The following is a 24,953-nucleotide window of genomic DNA, read 5'->3' as shown; positions in this document are numbered from 1 at the left end:
AACATAAATTGTATAAAATTTAGTTGACACTAAACAACCAAACCATAAACCCCCCCTTTGGTGTTTATAAATTTAAACAAATCATGAATAAAATATGGCTCAAATTATGTTTTTCCCAACACACAAGAAGGTGTTAACAAAGTTGAAAACCCTCTAGTTTTTGTTATGAATATCATTTATGTCACATTGAAATATTACTTAACGATTTCCGCTTTTGAAAAAATCATTTTTACTTAATAAATGGGGGAGAAAATAACTTAAGTCAGGAGGAAAAAATATGGTAATTGATTTTAGAGTAATCAATGATTTCCCTCTTCAATGATGATGACTAAAGGAAATCCACTAACAGGGGCTGAGTTGTTAAAATAGTAATTTATTGTATTATTTAAATGCCTAAACAATTAGGCATGTGTTGTTAATAAAATAATAAATACACACACCCTTAAATAACACACCACTACTAATACCTTTTAAGAAAGACATTTCTTTTTTTGTAGTCCTTGTTGTTGGCCAACCATGACGGTGTGTAAAGTAAAACACTTAACTTACAAAACAGTAATTTATACAATTAAGTGTCGGTAAGCCACATTATAAATAAAGGAATGTTTCTTTGCGTATTTCCTTTTCTACTGATCCTTCTTCTTCTCTTTGAATCCCTGTGTATGTGCTACAAACACAATGTGGTAGAAAGTTGTTAAATAAAAGAAAAGCAATCTTGAAATGAAATGTATGTTTTTTATGTCTATAAGCTACACTCATACACAAACACTTCCAGGGGAAAAAAGCAATAAATTTTATTTGTAGTTGATAAATTTAGTATTTAAACATTTAGTTCATTATATTTGCTTTCGCTCCCAAAATAATAAACAAACAAAAAAGAGAAAAATTACTGCACAAAAAATAAAACATTTTTAATTTAATTACTTCCTAAAAGTATGCTATAAAATTTAATGCCTTTTTTATATAAAGCTTCAAGTGGTCTGATGGATTTTAATGGAAAATAGTAGAAATTGCAGTAAAAAATTTTAAATTTAATTGCATTTTTAAAATAAACATTTTGTCAATTAAATATAATTACAATTTAATTAAAAAATTATTTCATGCAACAACAACAAAATAACCTGACAAAATAACTAAAAGCCATTATTAAATTGTTAAAAAAGACTTGAAAAAGCATGTAAGCTTAAACAAATAAATAAATTAATTTAAATTAATTTAAATTAATTTAAACAAAAAAGTAGGCTTTAAAAAGTTTTAAATTTTTGGCCCAAAGATAGGCTTTAAAATTAGATTGTATATTTTATATTATATGTAAAAACACCAAAAATTATGCTTTATTGCAGGAAACAATATTCTATACAAAAACAATTCCCTTTAAATTCTAAAAAAATCTACAAATTTAATTTTATTAGCCTGTGTGATAAATACTAATTTTAATATAAACAAATGTTCACAAAAAAACTATTGTCTACTTTTAAGCGGCTTGTTAATATTTGCATGTATTTATCAACAACATATGTATGAATATGTAGTTGTAAATAATCAAATTAATGCGTGTTTTTTTGCTCAACATACACATGTATTTAACAGACAAACATGTCAAACATGAAAATTCAATTACATTTAACATTTATACAATTTTCAGAGCAAAAAAAAAAAACGTCAATAAATAAATGAACAATTTAATATGATATCAATAGTATTAAATTATTGGTAAATGTTTAATTAATTAAAAAATAGTTTTGCACATTATTTTCATGCCTAAAGTATGTATTTAATACCTTAAATAATTATGTATTTAAAATAAAAGTTTGTTACAAATATAATAATTTTTTTTTAAATTCTTAACGCCAACTCAAACAAAATTTACAAAAGATTTAAACAATTTTATTTGCATATAATTTCAAATTACAAACATCAATCATATCAAGTGTCAGAAATGCATTTGATCTTTACTCTATTTGTTCCAAATTTTTTGTTTTCTATTATTTAACCGAATTTGTGTATTTTGTTTGCTTTTAGTTTATTTCCTCTAATATATATTTGTTTTATATATTAAAGTTTTACTTAGGCTATGTTTTTAAAATTATTCAATAAATATTTAATATATTTTTTATATTTTCTTGTCTTTTTAGGTAAGTTTCGACTCTAATGAATACCTGCAAAATCCTGTCAAGGTATTTTTTAAGTTTAAGTTATTTTAAGGACATTTTATGAATGCTTTTTGTTCGTGATCTGGCTGTAGAAATGAGGGCAGCTCAGGAATTATCTAATAGTTCGAATCTGTTCATTTTAATGTTGATAATTGTGTTACGAAACCCTATTTTGCTAAACACTTATCTGGATTCCTGAATGAAATACAGTACCTGACCTCACCCGCTTCCCGGTGTAACAAAAGTTTACTCTGATGGCTTCTAAAGGAGTGGAGGAGTCGGTGGTGGTTTCTTCATTGAAGGATTTCAGATTTAATTATCCTTTAGACTGCCTTTTTATTGTGCTGTTTTTTAGGCAGAATAGTCTATCAGACGATCAGTGATCTGACTGAGGTATTATCAAATAAATTAGTGGAAAAGTGGGGTATGGTTTCTTCATTGAAGGAGTTCGGATATAATCATCCTTCAGGCTGCCTTATTATTATGATGCTGTTCTTCAGGCAGAAATATCTATCAGACGATCTGACTGATGTATTATCAAATATGGCTCCTAAATTAGTGGAAAAGTGGGGGATGGTTTCTTCATTGAAGGATTTCAGATATACTATAATCCTTCAGACTGTCTTATTACAGTGCTGTTCTTCAGGCAGAAATGTCTATCAGACGATCAATGATCTAACTGAAGTATTATCAAATATCGAGGGATGTATGTATGTATGTATGTATGTATGTATGTATGTATGTATGTATGTATGTATGTATGTATGTATGTATGTATGTATGTATGTATGTATGTATGTATGTATGTATGTATGTATGTATGTATGTATGTATGTATGTATGTATGTATGTATGTATGTATGTATGTATGTATGTATGTATGTATGTATGTATGTATGTATGTATGTATGTATGTATGTATGTATGTATGTATGTATGTATGTATGTATGTATGTATGTATGTATGTATGTATGTATGTATGTATGTATGTATGTATGTATGTATGTATGTATGTATGTATGTATTCTGACAGCAATGCTGCTATTTGGAATTTAGTGGGTGTCTTTACGACATCTAGGTAAAATATATGAGATAGCAAGACATTTTAAGATAATAAATCCACCAGTCAGACATCGAGCTCTACATTGCCTAGCCTCTATATGATGCTTTCAGGTCAAGCTTACTTATAAGCTTCCGCACAGACAGGACGCTGTATCGTTAATACTCTTGCCAGAAGACTAGGTCTTGAATATAATGAATACTGCAGAAGCTGTCTTAATGAAGAGGGAAATGAGACAGTATCTCATCTATCCTGCTACTGCCCTATACTTACAGATAATAGAAGAGTTCATTACCTTGGTACTCCCTTTTTGTCAAGAATAGAGAACATATGTGTGATAAATGTTAAATATATCCTCAACATTATCAAGGAAGATGTATGGTTTGAGCAGTGAGTAATATCAGTACAGACTCCTGCGACCACTAAAGTATCATATAGGGATCATATTCAAATTTCTCTATTGCTTATTTAAGGCATTATTCCATTATTTTTTATGGCCAAAATGTTCTTAAATGTCTTAATTGATTCCGAAATTATTGCAAATTATTGCAAATTTTCTAATGCTTTTATATAAATAATAATCTATTTTTAGGCGTTCACAAAAACTTATTAGAAGAGAACAGCAAATTTTTAAAATTTTAATTAACTAAATTAAAAAGTTTCGCGAAAGAAAATATGTTTAAATTAAAAACAAAAAGTTATGCATTTAAATTAAAACTCAATAAATAAGACACATTCTTTCGGTAATCCCTTCAACTTTATATAAATTCTAGCTTTTATTTCATTTTGTTTTGCAGTAAAGTGTTGCCTATTTTAAGGCTTACAAGTTTAAATCATTTCAACTTTAGTAATTAGTTTATTTTACGAGTAAATGTAGGATTAAATTTAAGTTTGTTTTTTTTTTCTCTCGTAATTTTCTGCTATTCTTACTGTTTTCCCAAACACTTACATTAATTAATTACGTTCAACTTTATAACGTTTGTAGAGTCATTCGTTTTTAAATGTTCATTTCTTGTTTTTTTTTTTTTTTTTGCTGTAGGATTTTTTGTCGTTTTCTTTTGTTGTAGCTTATCACAGTCGTTCGATTGCTTTAGCAAAATTGTGTTGTAATTTTATTGTTGTGTGCCGTTAGGTATGACGTGGGTTGTTTTAAAAGTTTCAAGGTGACTGAAGTGTCTTTAAGACTGAAGTCATCAAATTCATATTAAGTCTTCCTTCGACCAAATGAAAAAAGTTTGTTTTCTCTCAAACAAGATGAAATTATGAACTTTCTGACATTATAACCAAAAAGAATTGGCCAATACTAAGTTTCAAAGACTTGAAATACCCGTAATCACTTCCGTTTAAAGAGGAATCAATTGAGCATCTTCTCTCTCATTGATCTGCGATGACTTCTCAGTGCTTGTCTGGTATAAGGATAGACCGACTTAACGCACACAGAAAAAAATGAAATTCAAAATCAAACAAAAAATTCATAAAGCCAAGTATTTTTTTAACTAAAATAGGACCTATCACGAAATTCGTAAAATCAAGTACTCAAATTCGTAAATTCTTTATTGAAAAAATTTCAGGATTTTTCTTATTAAAATAATATACTATTTACGAAAAACATTAATAAATAATCGCAACATTTCCAAACAATTATTTTACTGAAACAATAACACAAGTTATTAGTATTTGTACTGAAATTCAAGCAAATAGGTTATCTGAAACAGTTAAATTATTTATTGTATTTTGGCAATAATAATAAGCAAAATTTTTTATTGAATCTATAAAAATTTTGTTAAAAAAATATATATTGAATTTTAACAAAAATTTTACTAATTCTATAAAATTAAAATTTGTAGAAAAAAGTACTTATATACTTACAACAAATTTATTTCACATTCTAGAAACTATTATTTGTACTGTGAAAACTGAAACACTTATACATTAAATGTTATAAACCAAGTAAGAATTATATCAATTCATTTTAGTACATTCCAAAACTAGTTTTATTGTTGTATTCCATATGCTGACATATAAATAAAACTCAAACAAAAACATTTATTGAACCAGTAAAAATATTTACTGAAAATTAAATTTATTTCAATAAAGTGTTTGTTAGAAAATATTTTCCTTCTGCGTGAAAATCAAACAAATTCGTTATAAAACCAAATAAAAATTTTTATAAAAATCGAAATTAAATTTAAGCAAACGATTGTTAAGAAAAAAATGTGCATATTTTTTTCTGTGCATAACAAGCACTGAAATCGGTTAGAAAATAGTATGTAGTAAATAGTAATTCTTGATCGTAAAGATCTGTACGAGTCGCGTCCCTCTCATCTCTTTACTTCCTTAACATTTGCTTCTCGAACATCTTTCTGCTTCACCTTTCTATCTCTTGATCTCACCAAGCGACCTGTCAAACTTAACCTAATCTAGTCAGAGACCTTAATTTGAACCATTATAAAAAATGTTGAGAATGTTTCATTTATGGTGCAATTATTCTTTCAACTTAAACTTTCTCATATAACCCTCTTATATTTGCCATCAGTAATTCTACTACTACTACGACAACAACAATTACTACAATACAGCCTTTTTATGCTCTTGACATTCTGATAAATGTCTTTCTGCACATAATTTAACGTTTTTGCCGATTTTTTGTATATTTTCTTATTTCCCGGTTGTTCACCGGAGTAGTATAGTTTTGGGTGTCTGAGTTTCTATATGTACGTTTGTGTGCAAAAGAAACAGTGTTGACTTACTTTTTTATAGTTTGTGTGTGTGAGTTTGGGTGGGTGCGGCAAAAGTATTAGATGTGATTGTGTGCGAGTGTGTGCAAAAGAGCACAAACACTTTTAAAGTTATAGTTAAAGTTTGAGGTAATTATTTTTCTAGGCAATTAATTTCGTATTGATATTAAGTGTTATACTGTGTTTGGTTACGAAATATGAGATGCTGTGGCTGTGTCTGTTGCTGCTGCTTTAGTTGGTGCTGTGCGGCAGGAAGTTGGAACAAGAAATAGGAAAAAGGATATAAAAATGTAAATGAGTTTGTAGTTTATGGGCAAAATATGATGGTCGTAATAAAAACTCAGCACAACTGAGTTGTTAAATTTCTGAACATTTTTTTTGTTCTTCTTTAGTTTGAATATGTTTAATTCGTTTTTAAAAAGAAAAAGGTTTATTATTTGTGCTATAACACAAAAGAAATAGTTTAAGAAGTTTATTTTGAAAATATGTTTAAATTAATTTTATATAAATTTATTGTTAAATTAAGTTGACAATAAAATTATGGATAAATTGAAGACATTTTTGGGGACATGTTTTTCTTAAATAAAGTATTTTCAACTAAATTTTGATTTTATTTAAAAAATAATTAAAAATATGCCTACATCCTGACTATAAACTTTCATATAACAATTTGTTACAATAAATTTCTACTTTTGTTAACATTTAATTAAATCTTCAATGCTGTTAAATATACAACATTTTCACTTTATAAAAATATTTAAATTGTAAAGAAAATTTCAAGCCATAAAATGATTTGCAAATTACAGCTTTAAATTTAACAACTTTCATAAAAAATACATAAAAATCTGCCACAGCTGATTATAACACTCTATTTTCTCTGTTATTTAATTACTCTGTTAAAATAAACGTATTTTTTATGCTCAAATTAAATTCACAATAAAAAAAGAAAAATAAATTCATTGCCTACATTTAGGGTTTCCTTAGAGAAATATAATGTCGTATAAATGTCTTTTGAATAAATTATAATCATGGTATTGTATTGTTTTATTTTCGGTTAGAAATTTTTATTGTATTTAAAAATTTCCTTAAACCATTTGTCTTACTCTTCTTATCAAACATATACTTACATACCAAAACACACCCACACAAATTTGTACAACAATCAGTGATTGCGCACAATTTAATGGGGTTTATTTAACATTAATGGATTGTCCTAAAAAGGATGTCTACTGTTGGTTTGGGGGTGTAAGAGCCTGGTTGTTTTACTGTTGTATGTTTATCAACAATTTGTTAAATATAATTGCTTAAGATTTCTTCGGCTTTTATAAGTAAGCACCTTTTTGTAGCGCCTGATTACATACTATATTACATATTTAATTTTCTTCTTTACTAACAAATGACCTATTTAATAAGTACACAGAAGTCTGTGTTTTTATTATTTAAATTATTAATTGCAGTGTGTTTTTATTCTACTTTTTCGCTTCATTTATTTTGTTTTTATATTAGTTAATTTTTTTTGGGGAGGCTTAGTAATTGTATTGTTTAATTAATGAATATTGTTGAAAATATTTGTTTAAATATTACTGCTTTAATAATTAATTTACTAAGCAAAAGTGTTTTGCTTTCTATATTCTTAAGTATGTATATTTTAACATTTTTGTTACATTTACAAATCTGTGTATTTAGGTCTGTAATTGCCAGGAGATTTGACACTTTGTATAAACGCTGACTCAATATAGACTTTGCATTTGAATGCCTGCTTACATGATAACTACCGTAGGGTATAATATCGTAGGATTTGACCATAATTTTCTCAGTTTTATTGCACGCACATGTTTACAGTAAGTGAAATGATTTAAGGTACACAGAAGGAAAAGGAAATATACACGCCTGGTACCAAATTGACACCAAAGAGTGTATAATTTTTCAATAACATAGTATATACATACGTACGACAACACTATGTAATGTTGACAACGCAACATTCTCAATATTGCAACATTTCGTTGTCATAATCTAAATTTTATTGTCTAAATGTTAAAAAACGTGGTAAACTCACTATTGGCAACGGATTGTTTGTCAATAGTGAGCTTACCACGTTTGTTAACATTTGGCAACGGATGTGTATAAAATTTAGATTTCGACAACGAATTGTTGCAATATTGTCAACATTACATAGTGTTGTCGTACGTATATATACACTTTGACAACGGATGGTATTGAAAAATTATAAACAGTTTGGTGTCAATTTGGCACCAGGCGTGTATGACAAATCAATATATACATAGATCTTGATATTCGTATAGATTCTGGATTGATTGAATAAAATACCCTTTAATTTTAACTCAAATTACTTAACATTTTGACTGGTTTTTTAAACATTCAGTATAATAATTTATGTTGTAATTTTATTAAAAAATATTTATAAATGATAAGTGCCCCAATCTATTAGTGTGGGTGCCATTGGTTCAATTCCCTCTTGAGACTCTGTTCTACTACAACGTTCATATAGTGATGATTTAATTGATATTTTAGTGATAATTTTTACTGAAAAACAAAAACTATTGCCTATCATCCGGGGGTTTTAGTTTAGTTTAAAATGGTTGTATACCAAAAAAGGTATACATCCACTCGGAGACCCAATAGAATCCATTGTGATTCCCTTTAAGAAGAAACAAGAAAAATAAACAGAAAGAAGATAGAAAAGCCGGAGATATAAGTTTGAAATTAATGAATTTCTATCCTAATAGAGAAAGAATGTTGATAGTATTGGAAGGGAATTCTACGAGGTCCGACGTCTAAATAGCTAATCCACTCCACTGACAAAACCTAGAATGTCACTTATACTACATCTAGCTACATCTCCTAAATCATCATGGAATGTTTTTCATAGCCATTTCCGCCTCAGACTCTGTGCACCAGGACAGTCACACAAAATATGTTCTACTGTCCTCACACAACCTACAAAACTCATGTGTGTTAAAGACCCAATTACCCAAAAAGGCTACTCTTGCGCAGTGACCGGTTATCACTCCTACAAAAATTCTAATAATCCTCCTGTCCAATCCTAATAGTGTACTGGTTGCCTTGGCATTTAACCTTGGCCATAAGGCCTTGGATACCCTGCGATCCAACCTACTATGCCAGGATTGGTTGGAGGAGTTCCTGAATTTGTCGGAGATTAACCTATAGTAGTAGCAGATAGGAGGTTTCACCGACGTAACTCCACTATTATTGTCCAGATCTAACCCTTGTCTGGCCTGTTCGTCTGCGATATCATTAACCAGATTGTATACATCCCAGATAGCTCGCGGATAGCATCCCTGCAGCTGCTTACTTATCTGAAGTAAACTACATGACATTTCAAGGCCTTAAGTGCTGCCTGACTATCAACATAAACTGTCACCTCCGACCCCCTTCTAATGTGTTAGTTAAAAACAACATTTACAAACATATACTGCCTTTAGGCGTTGAGTTTAAAAATGATCTTATGGTTTTTAATAGATTTGTACCTATAATTATTTTACTTACTATAGTGGCTACAAGAAAAGTCAAAAATATTCTACTTGTTTCGAAAACCTATAGTTTCAAATTATGTCACTAAAGGACACGTGTTGTTGTTTTATTGTATTTGTAAATGTATGTATAAGTTTCTATCCAAATATCTACATATGTACATATGTATGAGTATAAATACTAGGTATAAAATATAATAGTGTATCTATCTAGTGTACTCATATTCTAACACTAATAAAATTGTACAATTATGTGCATATGTTTAGGGACTTATACATTTGTATGTACAGTTCAGTTTCAGTGTGTGTAAGTCCGTGTGTATGTATGTATGTCTCTTAAGTAAATATGGTCAACTTGTGAAATATAAATGAGGTCATACTTACTATACATTTAAACGTATATTTTGTACATATTTCTGCTCATATATACTAACAACAATAATACATTTACTATATTACGAATACTACACTGTACACTAAAATGGCAAAATATTACACTTCATTCCTCGAACTTCCCCGTAGTTTTATCAGGAGTATATATACCTTTTGCACTGTATGTCCCAAATATCTGGCAAATGTATAATTTGGTTTAGTAGCTACGTCTTAAACTTTTTATAATGCAAAGACAATTAGTTATTTTACACGTCCTATGTAATCTGGTGAGAAGTCGATCGTTACTTATAGATTCAATTGTCTAATTCTAATTGTAATGTGAGTTAGCCATCCCGTACTGTAGGATTGTTAAGACATTATATTGCTTTTAGCTTTAGCTTGTTTATTAGAGTCTATAACAATTTAATTTGTGTGTATATATGTGTACATGTCTGTATGTAAACGCGTGTCATAGTGTGTGTACGTGTTTTAGTACGTCTTCCTTTATGTATTTTTATTTAGATTGTTTTTGTTTTATATATTTAATTCATTCAATTAAGTCTTACAATTTTTTTTAAGATATTAATAGAAACTACGTTGTAATGCACACACACCCAAATCTAAAATTATAGTTATGTCTGTGCTATATCATACATATCGTTCCAAATGTACGTACATACGTGTTTGAATGTGACATATGTTGTCATATTAGTGTTAGTTTCTTGATTATTGTTTATATCCTTAAAATTTTGTTTTTATTATAATGTAATATACATAATTTATATTTTTTAATTATTTTATCTCAAAGAGATTGGGGGGGGGGGCGCAAAAATGCACATCATTTCTTTTAAAGGTACTTTTTGTAAGTAAATAGTATTTCTTATATCTCAAAACTATGTACTTTATTGTAATAAGCTTTACGATTGATGTTCACTTTAATTTTGGTTTTCTTTTTGAATATTTTATAACCTCAAAAATTATCATAAAAAGGTAATGACAAAAAGTCCTTTTAATTACAAAACTGTGGTGATAATTTCTTTTAGGTTTAAGGAGTGGAATCTTAAACACTACTTAAATGTTGTTTGATTTGATTAATTATTTATCATAAGATACTACACATGTAATCTAATATGTTTGTGGTTAATTTTTAAGGTGAAATTAATGTTTAATATTCATAAGATTACAAGAAAATTAAAGTAATTAAATATAACTATAAAAAATGTAGTATTAACTTTAATTACTCTATTTTTGTGTTACTATATAACGGATCCACCCAAACGACATTAGATGTTTGTATTCTTAAGTTCCCTCTTAGTCCTCATTGTGAGTATTCATTATATGGTAGATTCAGTCTCTTAGCGTGCGCAGCTGTCCTGTTGGGATGGCTACCAATAGACGTAGCCATCAAAAAGAGACCAGATAATTCTTGACATCGAGCAGGTGATTAGGGATGACCATTTGTATTGTTCTAGCTGAAAGAGACTTTCAGTATGAAATTATGACACATAGTAACGTAGACCGGGACCGAATGATTTGTATTCATTTTAATAGTTGCATGACCGATATGCTTAGACTTTCAGACACCAGATGCATGAATTCTAACGCCGAGTTAACAGCAAATTGTTTAGCCATGAGTCTTTTGATCAGTCTATAAGCCAATCTACAAACCAGCCTATGCCTAACCAGACTGAAATATTAATAAGACTCGTAAATTTTCTAGTCCATAAACTCATATATTGGATAGTCTGTTGACTCAATTAGTAAGTATGTAACTAAACTACTGGCTAATCTAATAACTTATCTATTTAGTAGTTCAGTTGTACATTAACACATCTATTGACTATAGATAGTTGCATTACCGATATGGCTATCATTAGACCTTGCCATCCTAAAGAGGGCAGGTCATTCTTGAAAATCTCTCATTAGAGCACAAACTAATGTATCAATCTCTACTATGTGCAGGCGCGAAACGAATGGTTTGTCATGTCTTTAAGAGGCGCTCGATTAATAACTCACCAACTGAGAAACTTTTATCAGGAGGGTCATTGGTTAACAGTAGCCAATTTTTTCGGAAATATAGTTTATACTCATTTGAATAGTTGCATCAGACTTTCAGACACCAGCAGCATGTAGTCTAACGCCGAGTTAAAAGGCAATTGTTTCGCCATGACTCTGTTGATCAGTCTATAGATCAATATAGTAACCAGTCTATGGACTGGAATATTTATTAGACTCGTCAATTTTCTAGTTCATAAACTCATCTACTGGATAGTCGGCTGACTAGTTTATCGATAAGTCTACAAACTTGTAAATAAACTAAACTACTGGCTAATCTAATGACTGATCTATTCACTATTTCAGTTGTATACTAACAAGTCTATTGACTATAGATAGTTGCATGGCCGATATAGTTATATTTTCAGTCACGAGCAGCATGGGGTCTAACGCTGAGTTAAGAGCCAATTGTTTGGCCATGAGATCGTCAATCTGTTGATCAGTCTAAAGACCAATTTAGTAACCAGTCCATAAACTCATCATATTGGATAGTAGGTTGGCTAGCTTATCGATAAGTTTACAAATTAGTTAATAAACTAAATGATTGATCTATTCACTAGTTCACATAATTGTCTATTAACAAGTCTATTGACTAGACTATGATCTATATTTATATAAAGAAATGTCTTAAACCATTAGACACCATTCTATAACATTTTTCCTCAAAAAGTATGCAATACATTTTTACAATTAAATCAAAAACTTTAACAACACCTCTAGACAGTTATACTTTCTTTAATTATTCATAATCCTAAGTTGCTTGACATTTTAATTATTTTTATTACTTAAAATTTCTCTTTTTTTTCCTATAAATAAAATTTATTTAATTTTCAATCAAACATATGATTTGTTACGTACTCTGGCCATTTAGTTTTAATTACAGCAATTTACAAAATCAACAACTTTCTAACACACTGTTTAATTCCTTCCAAGAAACTGATGGTCTTGTTAGACACAGACAAACATTGAATGTGTCAACCTGTTTCTTTCGTGTTTCACTACATTTCAAGGCTAAAATTAAAACAGTTAGTAAAATATGATGGATTTGCAAGCTACTTTAGCAGCAGTAATTACTAAGCCAGACTGACAAGCCAAAAGCAGCTAGTAGTGCATTTTAAAAGTAATTTCTTCTAGTAGAAAGAAAGAAAAAAGTTAAATAAATCACAGACTAAAAATGCACAAACTGTCTAGAGACATTTTATATGCCATCCACATGGCTGACTGGTGGTATGAAGATTGCTTGTTAAAGTGTTTCTTCAATGTCTAACTGACTGACTGACTAGCAGACTATCACTCCTAACTAGTTCAGAGTGCTGTTAATCTAATTTTCCACTTTCTTGTTGTTTGTTAAACTTAAGTGGAAATGAAACAAGTTCAAATGCAACTTGCTTTTCTTGAAAAAATATTTTCTATAATTTAGTTTTATTTTTACTTTATTTTGATGTATGAAGAATGTGTTTTTAAAATTGCAAAATTGCAGTAGTAGTAGTAGAGGAGAGTAAGAGAGCGTTTGAAAAAGAAAATCTAAAAGAAATGACATGTTAGTAATTACAGTTTAATGTATAAGACGGTCAAGTCAATCATTTTATATGAGTATTTGCTTGATTGAAAGCATTTTCTCTTACTCTCTATGTCTTGTGTTTTTTCTTTAAAACTTTAAATTAAAGCTTGTTTCATAAGAAATGAACGAAAAAAATGTGCACTGGAAAAAATATTTTCATTATTTTTTTTGTTATAAAAATAAAACACAGATTGCGAAAAACACTGATATTAAAAGAAGCTTAAGTTATAATAATTGGATTTATCTTTTTTTTTTTTTAATTAAACTTACAAAATATGACTTGAAAGTGACAGTTTTTTATAAATAAATATAGCATATTTTCAGGATTTCATCAATCTAGAAACAAAATTACTTTTAAACGTCCTATTGATGTTAATTGAAGCATATTTTAAGATATAATTTTTATAAAAAATGTGGCATACTTTTAGGCAAAAATCCTTAAAATGTACTAAAACTAAAGATTTATAAAATGCTTAAGTTTTATTTACAAATACTATTTAATTAACATACTTTAAGGCATTTTCGTTAAAAGTCTTTTGAACTTGGGCATAAGAAAAGCTATAAAATATTAATATCAATAAAACATAGCATAATTGTAGGTGCTTTAAGTTTGAATTTAAGTGTTGTATTTGTTATTTATAAGTATTATTAAGTTAAACACATAAACATTTTCCCCTTTATTTATTATATTTTATTTATGAATGAAGGGAAGAAAAAAAGTAAAGAAAACAATAAAATGTTGGTCTTTAGTGTTTATTATTTCAAAAATTTATAGCTTCAAGTTGTAAATTTTCTTAACATTCTAACCATAGAGTAGTGATGATTCTATGTATAGAGTAGTGGATATTTGTTGCGTGTTTATTTACACTTTTCCACCTTATTATTTTATAACATTTTCATTTGTTTTACTCTTTCTTTTCTCGCTTTCTCTCTACCGCTTTCCATTATAGCCGTATGATTATGAATGAATATATGATGGTAGCTTAAAGTTAGTTATTATTTTACAGGATTCCCTTAGCAGAGTGTCTCCTTGTTTGTGCTATAAAGCTTGTTGTTGCTGCTACTTCTTGTGGTGCTAAAAGTGTAAATTATTGTGTGTGCGTGCTAGTGGGGCGTAAAATTGCTGAAAATGTTAAGTAAATAAAAGTGTTTTGTTTGTATAGTTAACGTTTGTCGTTGAAAATAATTTGTTTTTATTTTGCCAATAGGTATGTGGTTTTCTTTTGTTATTATTTGTTCTACTTTGAACTTTAGGAAATTGAAGTTTATTTTCGTGTAATTGTTGTTAAAGTTTTTCGTTGCTAACTATAAATAACAATAAATGTAATAATTGAATTCTAAAAATATGATATTAGAAATGTTTTCCTAAAAGTATGTAACACTTTTTATAAATAGTAAATTGATTAGGCAGCTCTTTACCAAACAGAGACTTTAGAAAACAAGTAGGAAAGTATAGTCGGGCATGGCCGACCATATATACCCTACACCATGAGTATATTTTTAAAATTTTTATTTTTCATAAAGAAATTTCTATGTTGAATTTTACCTTAATTCCAAAGTTATTCTAAGTGACGCTTTATATAGGAGTTTAGGTCAAACATGGGCCGATCGTCATTAAATTAGGGAAAAGGATATATTTTTAAATAACAGTTAGTTAAGTTTCATTGCGATACAAATGGTTACAAGTCAATTTTAGACATTTAAGACATTTTTTGAAGGGTGGAATGTATGGGGGCTAGGGTCAAATAAGGGCCGATCATTACGAAAATCTGCAGTGTCATTTATACTTATATAATTCTAATTTGACGTAATTATGGCATAAACAGCCCAAATCGGGTGGTACGGTATGGGGGCTAGGTGAAATAATGGACCGATTTTAACCATTTTCAGGCTTCGTTGGGCCGAAAAACACGTATGGTTCAAATTTCATCAAAATATCTTGAAAATTGCGACCTGTGCCTTGCGCACAAGGTTTACAATATGGTGGTGTAGGGTATAATTATCAAGGTCTCAACCCAGAGCTTACCAAAGAAAGAGTTTATCTTACATTCCAATACATTCTTGGATTTAACCCTATCAGCTGATATCGCTCGAATAGTTGGCGTCATATATAATATATTTTACACTTTTAAGACAGCACGGATTTCTAGTATATCTTGTTATATCGGGTTTCAATGTATGTTGATCCCCAGATCCGTTTTTGCTCTTAGATTGCAACCATCCGCGTAACAACAGATTGCCGCCTGAGTTTGCTCTAACTTTACGATTGATCGCGATTTCTGATGCTTGTATATAACGTTCAATATATCCAATCCAAAGCAGGCCTGCAACCTGGCCTATTCACATAAGACCCGAATCTTATTTTTCGATTAGAGGGATAATCCAGTAATATTTCCCGAGATTTGGTTGAGATATCATTTATACCCAAGCAACATCAGGTGCTATTTGTTTTTTTAAATAATATATTATACAAACAGATTTCAAAAACCTTTGATGATAAGAAACATTTGAGGCACTTTCTCAGAATCAGTAGATGTAAATTCATATTTTTTTGTTGTTAGTAAGTACCATTTGAGTACTCTACAACTCATGTAAACACCCAAAGGATTAATAAAACTGTAATTTATCATAAAAAGTAATTTAATCAAGAAAAATTATTAAAGAAAATCCGTCTAAATATAATCACAAATTCCTAATAAATCATTACCCTTAGTGACTATCATGTTACTATAGTTTCATAATTTCAAATTTTTAATTTAATAACTTTTCTTTTCATTTATTTTTCCTTTAGAATTTGTTTGTTTTATATTAACTTATAATTTGCTCCCCCGGGTAGACAACAATATTTTATATCTTTTTAAATTCTTACAATTCGTTTTGTCTTGATTTTTTTTTCCAACTTCAACATATTTCTATATAAATATAAAAAAAAGTTAACAAATATATTAGATACAAATGTGTGTGTGCGTGTGTCTGTATAGCAAGTATTTTTCGTTAAATATTCAATTACTTACGCTATTGTATATTGTGTAAGTATGTAAGGAAGTGTGTAAATAAATTATTAGTGATTTTGATGGCATATTTTTGGGGTGTTTTTTTCTGGTAAACTAACAATCGTTTTTACGTTTTTATTTTATTATTATTTTTTCGTTGTTGTTGTTGTTATTTTTATTTACCATTATTTTCATGCCTACTTTACATTTGTTATTTTTATACACACAGATCAAATAACAATTTGCGTTTGTGATTCTCTGCCATAATACACACATTTACATAATTTTCAACTAAAAAATATATAAATAAATAAGAATGGTTATATCAAATGTATGTGCAGTATGTGGTATATAAAAAAATATAAATGTACATAATCTTACCCTAGAGATTTGTATAATGGCATTTTAACACATTCAAAGTCAAAATGTAGGCAATGGTTTTTATTGTTTCTTAGTTTTTTTTTATATATTTAGTATGGTATTGTATTGTATGTATTGTTGGTTGGTATATATTTTCTGGTTCATGGTTTTCAGTTTTTACTCGCGGTTAGTTGATTTTATTACAGTTTTATACAATTGTTTAGTTTATTTATTAATAATAAAACACAAAATGTACAAGATGAAAGGAAAAGAAAAAAACGAAATAGAAATGAAATATTTAATTTCCCCTAAACACTGGAAAGTATGCTTTAATTTTTCATATAAATAATGTTTCTTTTTTTAAATATTAAAAAAATCTTTAAAAATTCTCTTAAAAAAAGATTTGTTAACAAGAAATCACTTTCTCTCTTAACCAATAAAATATTGTTTAATAATAATTGTGTTGCAGATGATTATGATGTTGTTATGCTCTGTTTCACTTGAAAATAATGTTATTATTCTCATTTCTCATGTTATATTACATTTGTAGTTGTTTCTTCTTTTTCTTCTTGTTTTTTTTTTATACAACATTCTCAAATTTTGAAGTATACTTTTGGGCGTGTGTAAGTACGTACGTATGTATAGCCAACGTTACGTTTTACATGTTTTTCTAATATTATGCTGAAATAAAAATCAAAGTTTTTGTATGTGTATTATAAAAAACACATGTTGATATGATTTCATTTCACAGTTGAAATCATTTTCAACATTGTATTTAGTTTGTTTTCTTGTTGTTTTTTTTACATCATGGGTGTGTGTGTGTTTGTTTTGTTTTGGTTTTTTTCTACTTTCACTCCCTTTTCATCATTGTTGTAATCGAGATGTTTGTAGCATAATGTTTAGGGGTATTTTCCTTTTCCTGTTGGTTGCCATACGTATGATTGTATAAATGTCTATGTGTATGTAGGATTTTTTTTTGTTAGCATACTTTTAAGCATCATAAAATTAATTTTTAATGTTTATTGATTTTATTGTGCTGTAGGAGTAAGCGAGTATTTTATTTTTCCGTTATTTTTTTTTTATTTAGTTTGTTTTTTTCTCGTACGAACAAATGTTGAATACACAACTCTCATTAATAATTTACATTTTGTTTTGTTTTAATTTTGTGAAAAGGAATTTTTATTATGTTTTTATAATCCTCCTCTTAAATTTGAGGGGGTATTTTAGATTTAGGAAGTGGTTGGTAACATATCTTTGAAAAAATGGTATTTGTAACTTAACAATGATCCTTTTTGGTGATATGTTTGGTCTGAACTCCAAAAACATTCCCAGGCTGCTTTAGAGCTTATTGTGCGTTCATTGATGTAGTACCTTCGAATTTTCCAATCAGTGTTCCTGAGGTTTGTTGTAGCTGTAATAACATCACTCCAAAGATATTTGGATCTAATTACAGTGAAAACCACAGTTTCGCTATTCTCTCCGCATGTTCTATATATTTGTGCCGTAAACTTATGTGTCCACCAGGAATACATACCATCATACTTAACTCAGACTTATTCATTCTAAGGAGGCTTCTCGTCCTGCTTTTGATGTGTTCACCTTTTCATTGATCCGAGTGGACGTAAGGGATTCATTTGAACTTTTTGCATACAATAATACTAACGACAACGTTCATTTTTGAATTTAAAAAAGCTTTATGGTTGAAAGCTTTTTATTTCACCAAAGCTCAAACGAACGCTTGTATCAGCTGTTCTAAGTAAAAATCACTTCAAACTGGTCTTGCCAATATGCGTAAAACTAAATAAGAAGTATCTCAGTTAGGAAACTAAACATAAAAACATAAACTTTTCCTCATAGAGAAAAGCTTTTCATAAAGTAAAGCTTTTCATAGAGCAAACCTCTTCATAGAGTGTTTCCACAATTCATTTATGCCATCAGTTTTTTAACCACTCTTCGTTAAGTACACACACACACACGCGTACGTTTTTCTGTTAGAAATTTTATTTAATGAAAAATAATATGAAGCATACTTTAGGGAGTCTTAGCACAGTTAAACGAAAATTAAAATTTTAATCATTTACGATAACAAAAATGATGAAATGTGTAAACGGCATGTGTGTGTGTCTGTTTTTTATATGAATTAAATAAAACTTTTAAATTTAATTTATATTTAACTTTTCTTTTAAGAAATTATTTTTTTTTGGCAAAGTTTAGAAAAAAAAAACAGAAATGATGAAGGCATTTTTTTAGGCTTAAAATGTAAAATTATTTCCGATTTCTTTACAAAACTTATATTGTTGTAGGAAGTTGTTTTATGTTAACAAAAAAAATTTTAAAAGCAACTCAAGTAAAAAAGTGAAATTTAATAAGAAATTTGTTAATGAAAGCTTTATAAATTTTAAAACAAAAGCTTTTCATAATTAACAACTCAACTGATTTTTCATACTTTAATATTGAAATTTTATTAAGAAGGCTTTCAAAATAACAACAAAAAATTAAATTCTTTAAAAGCCTACTTTATCATAAAAGCTTTTTATAACCCCTTAAAAACTACTTAACTCTCTGGCATTTAAATGTATGTTAAATTTTCTTCCTTTTTTCCATGTTGCAATTGAAATTCATCCATGCAAATTTTCTTTATATACAGCGGAATTTTTAAATAAAATATTATTTGACATTGTCTTTTATTTCGTTAAAGTAACTACAAAAAGCTTATTGTTATTACTAGTTCATCGTTGTTGTCTTTTTTTTTTTGTTTCGTGTAAGAAAAACTATGTCAGGGCAATAAGAAGCGCAAATAAACTAAAATTCAGCACAAAAAATAAAGAAAGCGTTATATACAAAATAGTACTAAAATGTACATATTTATGTATCAAAAGCACTTGCAGTAAAAGTGTCAGTATCTATCAGAGCATATAACTAATCTTTAAATTTACGAGTCAGTTTTTAGTATTATAGTCATACGTAAAAGATTATAGTTGCTATAAAATAGTAAAACTACATATTTCTTATTTCTACATATTTGTTCTATTGTATGTATTTTTTTTTTGTAGAAATTTTTGTAGGATTAGAAAGAAGATTTTTGCATAGTAATAAAAATAAACAAAGAATATGTTCAATAGTTGTTGAAGAAGTATAATAAATGTTTGTTTAACAATTTTTCTTTTGAATAAAATTTAATTTTCATTTTGGTTTTGGGAAATTGAATTTTTATTGATGATATTCTTATAAAGCTTTTAATATTAATAAAATTTTAACCCAAGCATTAATATAGATTAAGCTTTAACATAAGCTTTTAACTATATAAAGCTTGGTTAAGAGCTTTTGCATTTAAAAAACTTTATAAAAAGCTTTAAAGTACTTGTTTAATATTAAACATTATTGAAAGCTTTTGTGTATTAAAAGCTTAATTTTTTAAAAAGTTTTAATAGAAATAAGTCATTAATAAACGTAAAACTTAATTCACAGGCTTTATTAAAAGCTTTATTAGTGTGCTTTACCAAAAGCTTCACTAAAATCTTCTATTAATATAGATTAAGCTTTAACATAAGCTTTTAACTATATAAAGCTTGGTTAAGAGCTTTTGCATTTAATAAACTTTATAAAAAGCTTTAAAGTACTTAATTCACAGGCTTTATTAAAAGCTAGTGTGCTTTACCAAAAGCTTCACTAAAATCTTATTTCCAACAATTTGCCTTTAGTCTTTAACTATTAAATTCTAATAATTTATATTCAAAGTATTAACATGTATTTTTATATATTTCTTTTTTTCATTTTAGCAATTATTCCGCTCACAAAATCCTGGCCTTGCTGCTGCTACAAATGCTGCCGCCGCAGCTGCAGCAGCTGCGGCTGCCACAACAGCTGGTGCACCTCCTGGCGCACCCAATGGCACAATGCAACCGCAACAAATGCAAATGGCTGCTGCCTCACAACAGTTCTTGGCTGCCCAACAGAATGCTGCATATGCAGCCCAGCAGGCAGCACCCTACGTGATTAATCCGGGTCAAGATGCAGCACCCTATATGGGTTTAATAGCAGCACAAATGCCACCATACTATGGTGTAGCACCTTGGGGCATGTATCCAGGCAATTTAATACCACAACAAGGCACACAACCAAGAAGGCCGTTAACGCCCTCACAACAAGGGGCCGAAAATCAATCTTATCAGGTGGGTAATAAAAACTTAAAAAAAAAAAAAATTAAAATGTAGAAAACAAACGCTTTAAGTATAAAATTTGTGTAATTTTACATGTAAATTAACAAAAGTTATGAAACAGATCAATATTGTAAAAAAAACAAAACTATAGCTGTAAAATTCACAATATTTTGTATAAATATGAATACATTGAACAAAATGAAAATTATATAAATATAAATATATTCTTCTATATATTGTAAAACCTTAACATATAAAACATAAAACAAAAAATATTTTCTCTTTTTTTTTCTCTCTCTCATGTGGCTGTGTTTTATTTTTATATAAATGACATATAACCCATCCATTCCTCCACTCAACAAAACAAAATCTAACTTCTGTACAAAATAAAATTAATATTAAAAAAAAACTATATGCTAAATAAAACCCATCATAAATGCTAACAAAAAAAAAATCTAAAAAAATTAAAACTTATGTGAATAAATATGAAAAACTAAAACATCAGGTTATACCGGCATTTTTTGATCAGAGCGGTTCGCTTGTTATGGGACCACGTACAGGAACACCAATGCGCCTTGTTAGTCCAGCACCTGTTTTAGTGCCACCAGGCGCCGCACGTGCCGGACCACCACCACCACAAGGTCCACCCCAACTATATCCGCCACAACCCCAAACAGCACAACAGAATTTATATTCACAACAAAATGGTTCAAGTGTTGGAGGTAAGAGACATTTCTATATATTTTTTTATAAATATGTATTTATAATGTAAAGTTCTTTTTTTTTTTTTTGTATATAAAAGTGAAAGATATGATATTGTAAATTTTGAAAGATTATGCAAAAATGATAATTTGCTTTATTGGAAAACTAACAATTTTAATTTTTATAAATAATTCAATTCTATATAAAAATAAAATAAATCGCTGTATGCTAAACTTTGCGAAAATACTTAAAAGTGATTAAATTTTAGAGAAATGTACATAGAGTTGGAACTTCAAAAAAAGCTCAATCAAAAAGCTTTAATTATTTAATTAATATTGTTTAGAACAAGATATGATTAGGAAGATTGAAACCAATATATAGGACTTTCAGACATAAGAAATTTTATAATAAAAACCGTACTCGTTCGTTATAACGCCGTATATGGCAGAAAATGGAGTTTATTTAAAAAAAAAACCCAATGTGATGAATAAATTCTGATTCAGAGCAACTTAAACCATCGAAAAAGTTAATGAAGTCTGTGTTATCTATCAATGGCTTATAGAGAGTTTATTACGCAGCTTTTAATACTAAATTTTCTTATAAACCTGTAATAAAACAGGAAGAAATTTTTACAGTTTTTTTTCTGTAAGACTAGAAAGAACTGCAGGCTACTTTGTTCAAGTTGGTTCGCCCACTTATAAAATACGTATTAAAAGTCCCAGGAATATGTAATAGTTATCTGTCTGTTACATATTCATTAAACTAGCAATAGTAGAAGTGGCACCACCCATATAAAATATAAAATTCCACATCCTTGCTAGCATTTTTTTTTTTTTTTTTGGAAATTTTTGATCACATTCGAGTCATATATGACTCTTCTGCACGATTAAAATGATCATATATGCGCTCATTTTGTAATCATAAATGATACTTTCGTAGGGAGAAAATGGTACCCTTACCGTGACTCTTCTAAAGGAGTCTTTTATGAGCCCCTCTTCTGATAATTTCTAACTCAGTTAATTAACTTAGTTAGTTAGTTAGTTAGTTAGTTAGTTAGTAAGTAAGTTAGTTAGTTAGTTAGTTAGTTAGTTAGTTAGTTAGTTAGTTAGTTAGTTAGTTAGTTAGTTAGTTAGTTAGTTAGTTAGTTAGTTAGTTAGTTAGTTAGTTAGTTAGTTAGTTAGTTAGTTAGTTAGTTAGTTAGTTAGTTAGTTAGTTAGTTAGTTAGTTAGTTAGTTAGTTAGTTAGTTAGTTAGTTAGTTAGTTAGTTAGTTAGTTAGTTAGTTAGTTAGTTAGTTAGTTAGTTAGTTAGTTAGTTAGTTATTTAGTTAGTTAGTTAGTTAGTTAGTTAGTTAGTTAGTTAGTTAGTTAGTTAGTTAGTTAGTTAGTTAGTTAGTTAGTTAGTTAGTTAGTTAGTTAGTTAGTTAGTTAGTTAGTTAGTTAGTTTGCTAGTTGGTTTGAAAAGAGGATGTATATACATCAAATACATAAGAAACTATTTCAACTGCTTCAAATATGATCACAAAATAATTTTGAAAACTATCATATTTTAAACATCAGTATGATCAATTTATGATTGTTATATATATTTTGTTATTTTTTTTTTCTAATAATCAGTTTGTAATTATATATCGGTATCCGATTTTCGTATTATTTTTTAAGCGGGCAACCTTTTAAACACTTTTGGGTCATCAAAAGATGTCAAAAAATACTCAGTTTACTTATTAATCATTCAACAATCTTCCAATTGTTAGCTGGGATTTTTTTAGGTTCTGCGAAAATACTTTAGGATTAAATAAGGAAAACAGGAAAGTTTCTAAAGCGGCTTACCGTTTTGTGATCCCATCTTTCAGGTTTTTAGACTAATGGCCCTTTTCGGCCAAAAACTACAAAAATCTATCTTTGTTTGCATTTTCAAATTCAAAATCGGTATTTTTATATACAGAGCTAGAGCTAGAGTTCTCAAATTTTGTATGAATAACTGTACTATACCCAGTAAAAACTTTCATTACCAAGTAAGGGGTTAAACTACTAATGCAAGTACTTACCACAAACGATTATAAGTAATTACAAAAAGTAGTCATTGTAAATCTCATGAAAAAATGTATACTGCTTCTATATCTTCACTGGCAAGATGACTAATGAATTAGAAAGTATTCATATAATACATTATTAGTAAGATCTTATTAGACTACTACTATGTAATCCAGGCGATAAGTGGTACTCATTGTAAAGTATGTTGTTAGGTAAGTAATTAGATTTGAAAGCCATTACCTAGTTTATGCTGGCTAAATATAAATATTTAGCACAAAAATGGGCAAACTGTCAATAGTGGGCGTGACATCTGAAAATATAAAGTCGACTTTATCAAAGCTGTAATGAAAATTTAATTTTTTATTTTGTAATAAAACTATAAATAATATAACAATTCATATTGTACATTATTAAGTGCTTGATTGTGCATTTCATTTAAACAATATTTATTCTAAAATATTTGACCATCAAACATTTTATATAAATTTATTATATTTAAACATATGACACAATATAGACTTGGCTTTATACCAAAAATCAACTATAAACATTTTGACTGCGCTTTAAAGTGTAACCTCCCGTATTAACCCTGAAAAACTGCGTTTTATTATTATTATTTTTTTTTTAATTTAAATGAGGCCTAAAATATACAATTAACATAAATTAAACTTTTGTATCGAAAAGAAGTTGTCATGAGAAAAATAAACAAGAAAAAATTAAATTCACAACTGTTTTGCTTTATATGTTTGTTTATTATTAAAATCATCTGTATGAATATATTAAACACTATTAATGATTTTATTTTAACAACATTTTAAGCCACAAATTAGCCGTTTTTTTATTAATAAAAAAATAATTAAATGACCTTATACACAATATTCAATAAAAATAATTAATTTAATATTAATAAAAAAGAAGATATTTAAACAGGTTCTATAAATATATTTAAAAAAAATACTATATTTTGTTGAAATCAATTAAATATTGATAAGCCAAAAGAAGGTATAATAGATAAGGAAAATTTATATATAATTAGCAGATTTTAAAAGAATTTTATATATAAAGAATAGCAATGAAACCTTAACATTAACCTAAAAATAGGCTATATAATATTTAATTAATTTGCGACACGCGTTTTATACTTTAAAGCAAAAATTTATATCAAAAAAACTTATCGATTTACTGCCTTTTTCATAACAAGTTATCACAGGTTTTTAAAACAACTTTTGTATGAAAATTGGTTTTATAAACC

General features: G+C 28.2%; 1 protein-coding gene across 1 annotated transcript in view; it reads left to right on the top strand.

Moving 5' to 3' along the window:
* LOC119604161 (maternal protein pumilio-like) overlaps positions 1-24,953 on the top strand; it is a 99,568-nt gene that overhangs the window by 60,278 nt on the left and 14,337 nt on the right. Inside the window, exons 3-5 of the mRNA XM_037956637.1 lie at positions 2,136-2,177; positions 20,588-20,980; positions 21,474-21,690. Coding sequence (XP_037812565.1) covers positions 2,136-2,177; positions 20,588-20,980; positions 21,474-21,690 — 652 coding nt within the window. The remainder of the gene's footprint in view (positions 1-2,135; positions 2,178-20,587; positions 20,981-21,473; positions 21,691-24,953) is intronic.

The sequence above is a fragment of the Lucilia sericata genome, unplaced genomic scaffold (assembly GCF_015586225.1).
Source record: "Lucilia sericata isolate MDLA Ls3-8-SP2 unplaced genomic scaffold, ASM1558622v1 Contig000367F_arrow, whole genome shotgun sequence".
Classification (NCBI taxonomy): Eukaryota; Metazoa; Arthropoda; class Insecta; order Diptera; family Calliphoridae; genus Lucilia; species Lucilia sericata.
Note: the sequence above shows the minus strand (reverse complement) of the source record. Positions and strands in the feature narration are given on the sequence as shown.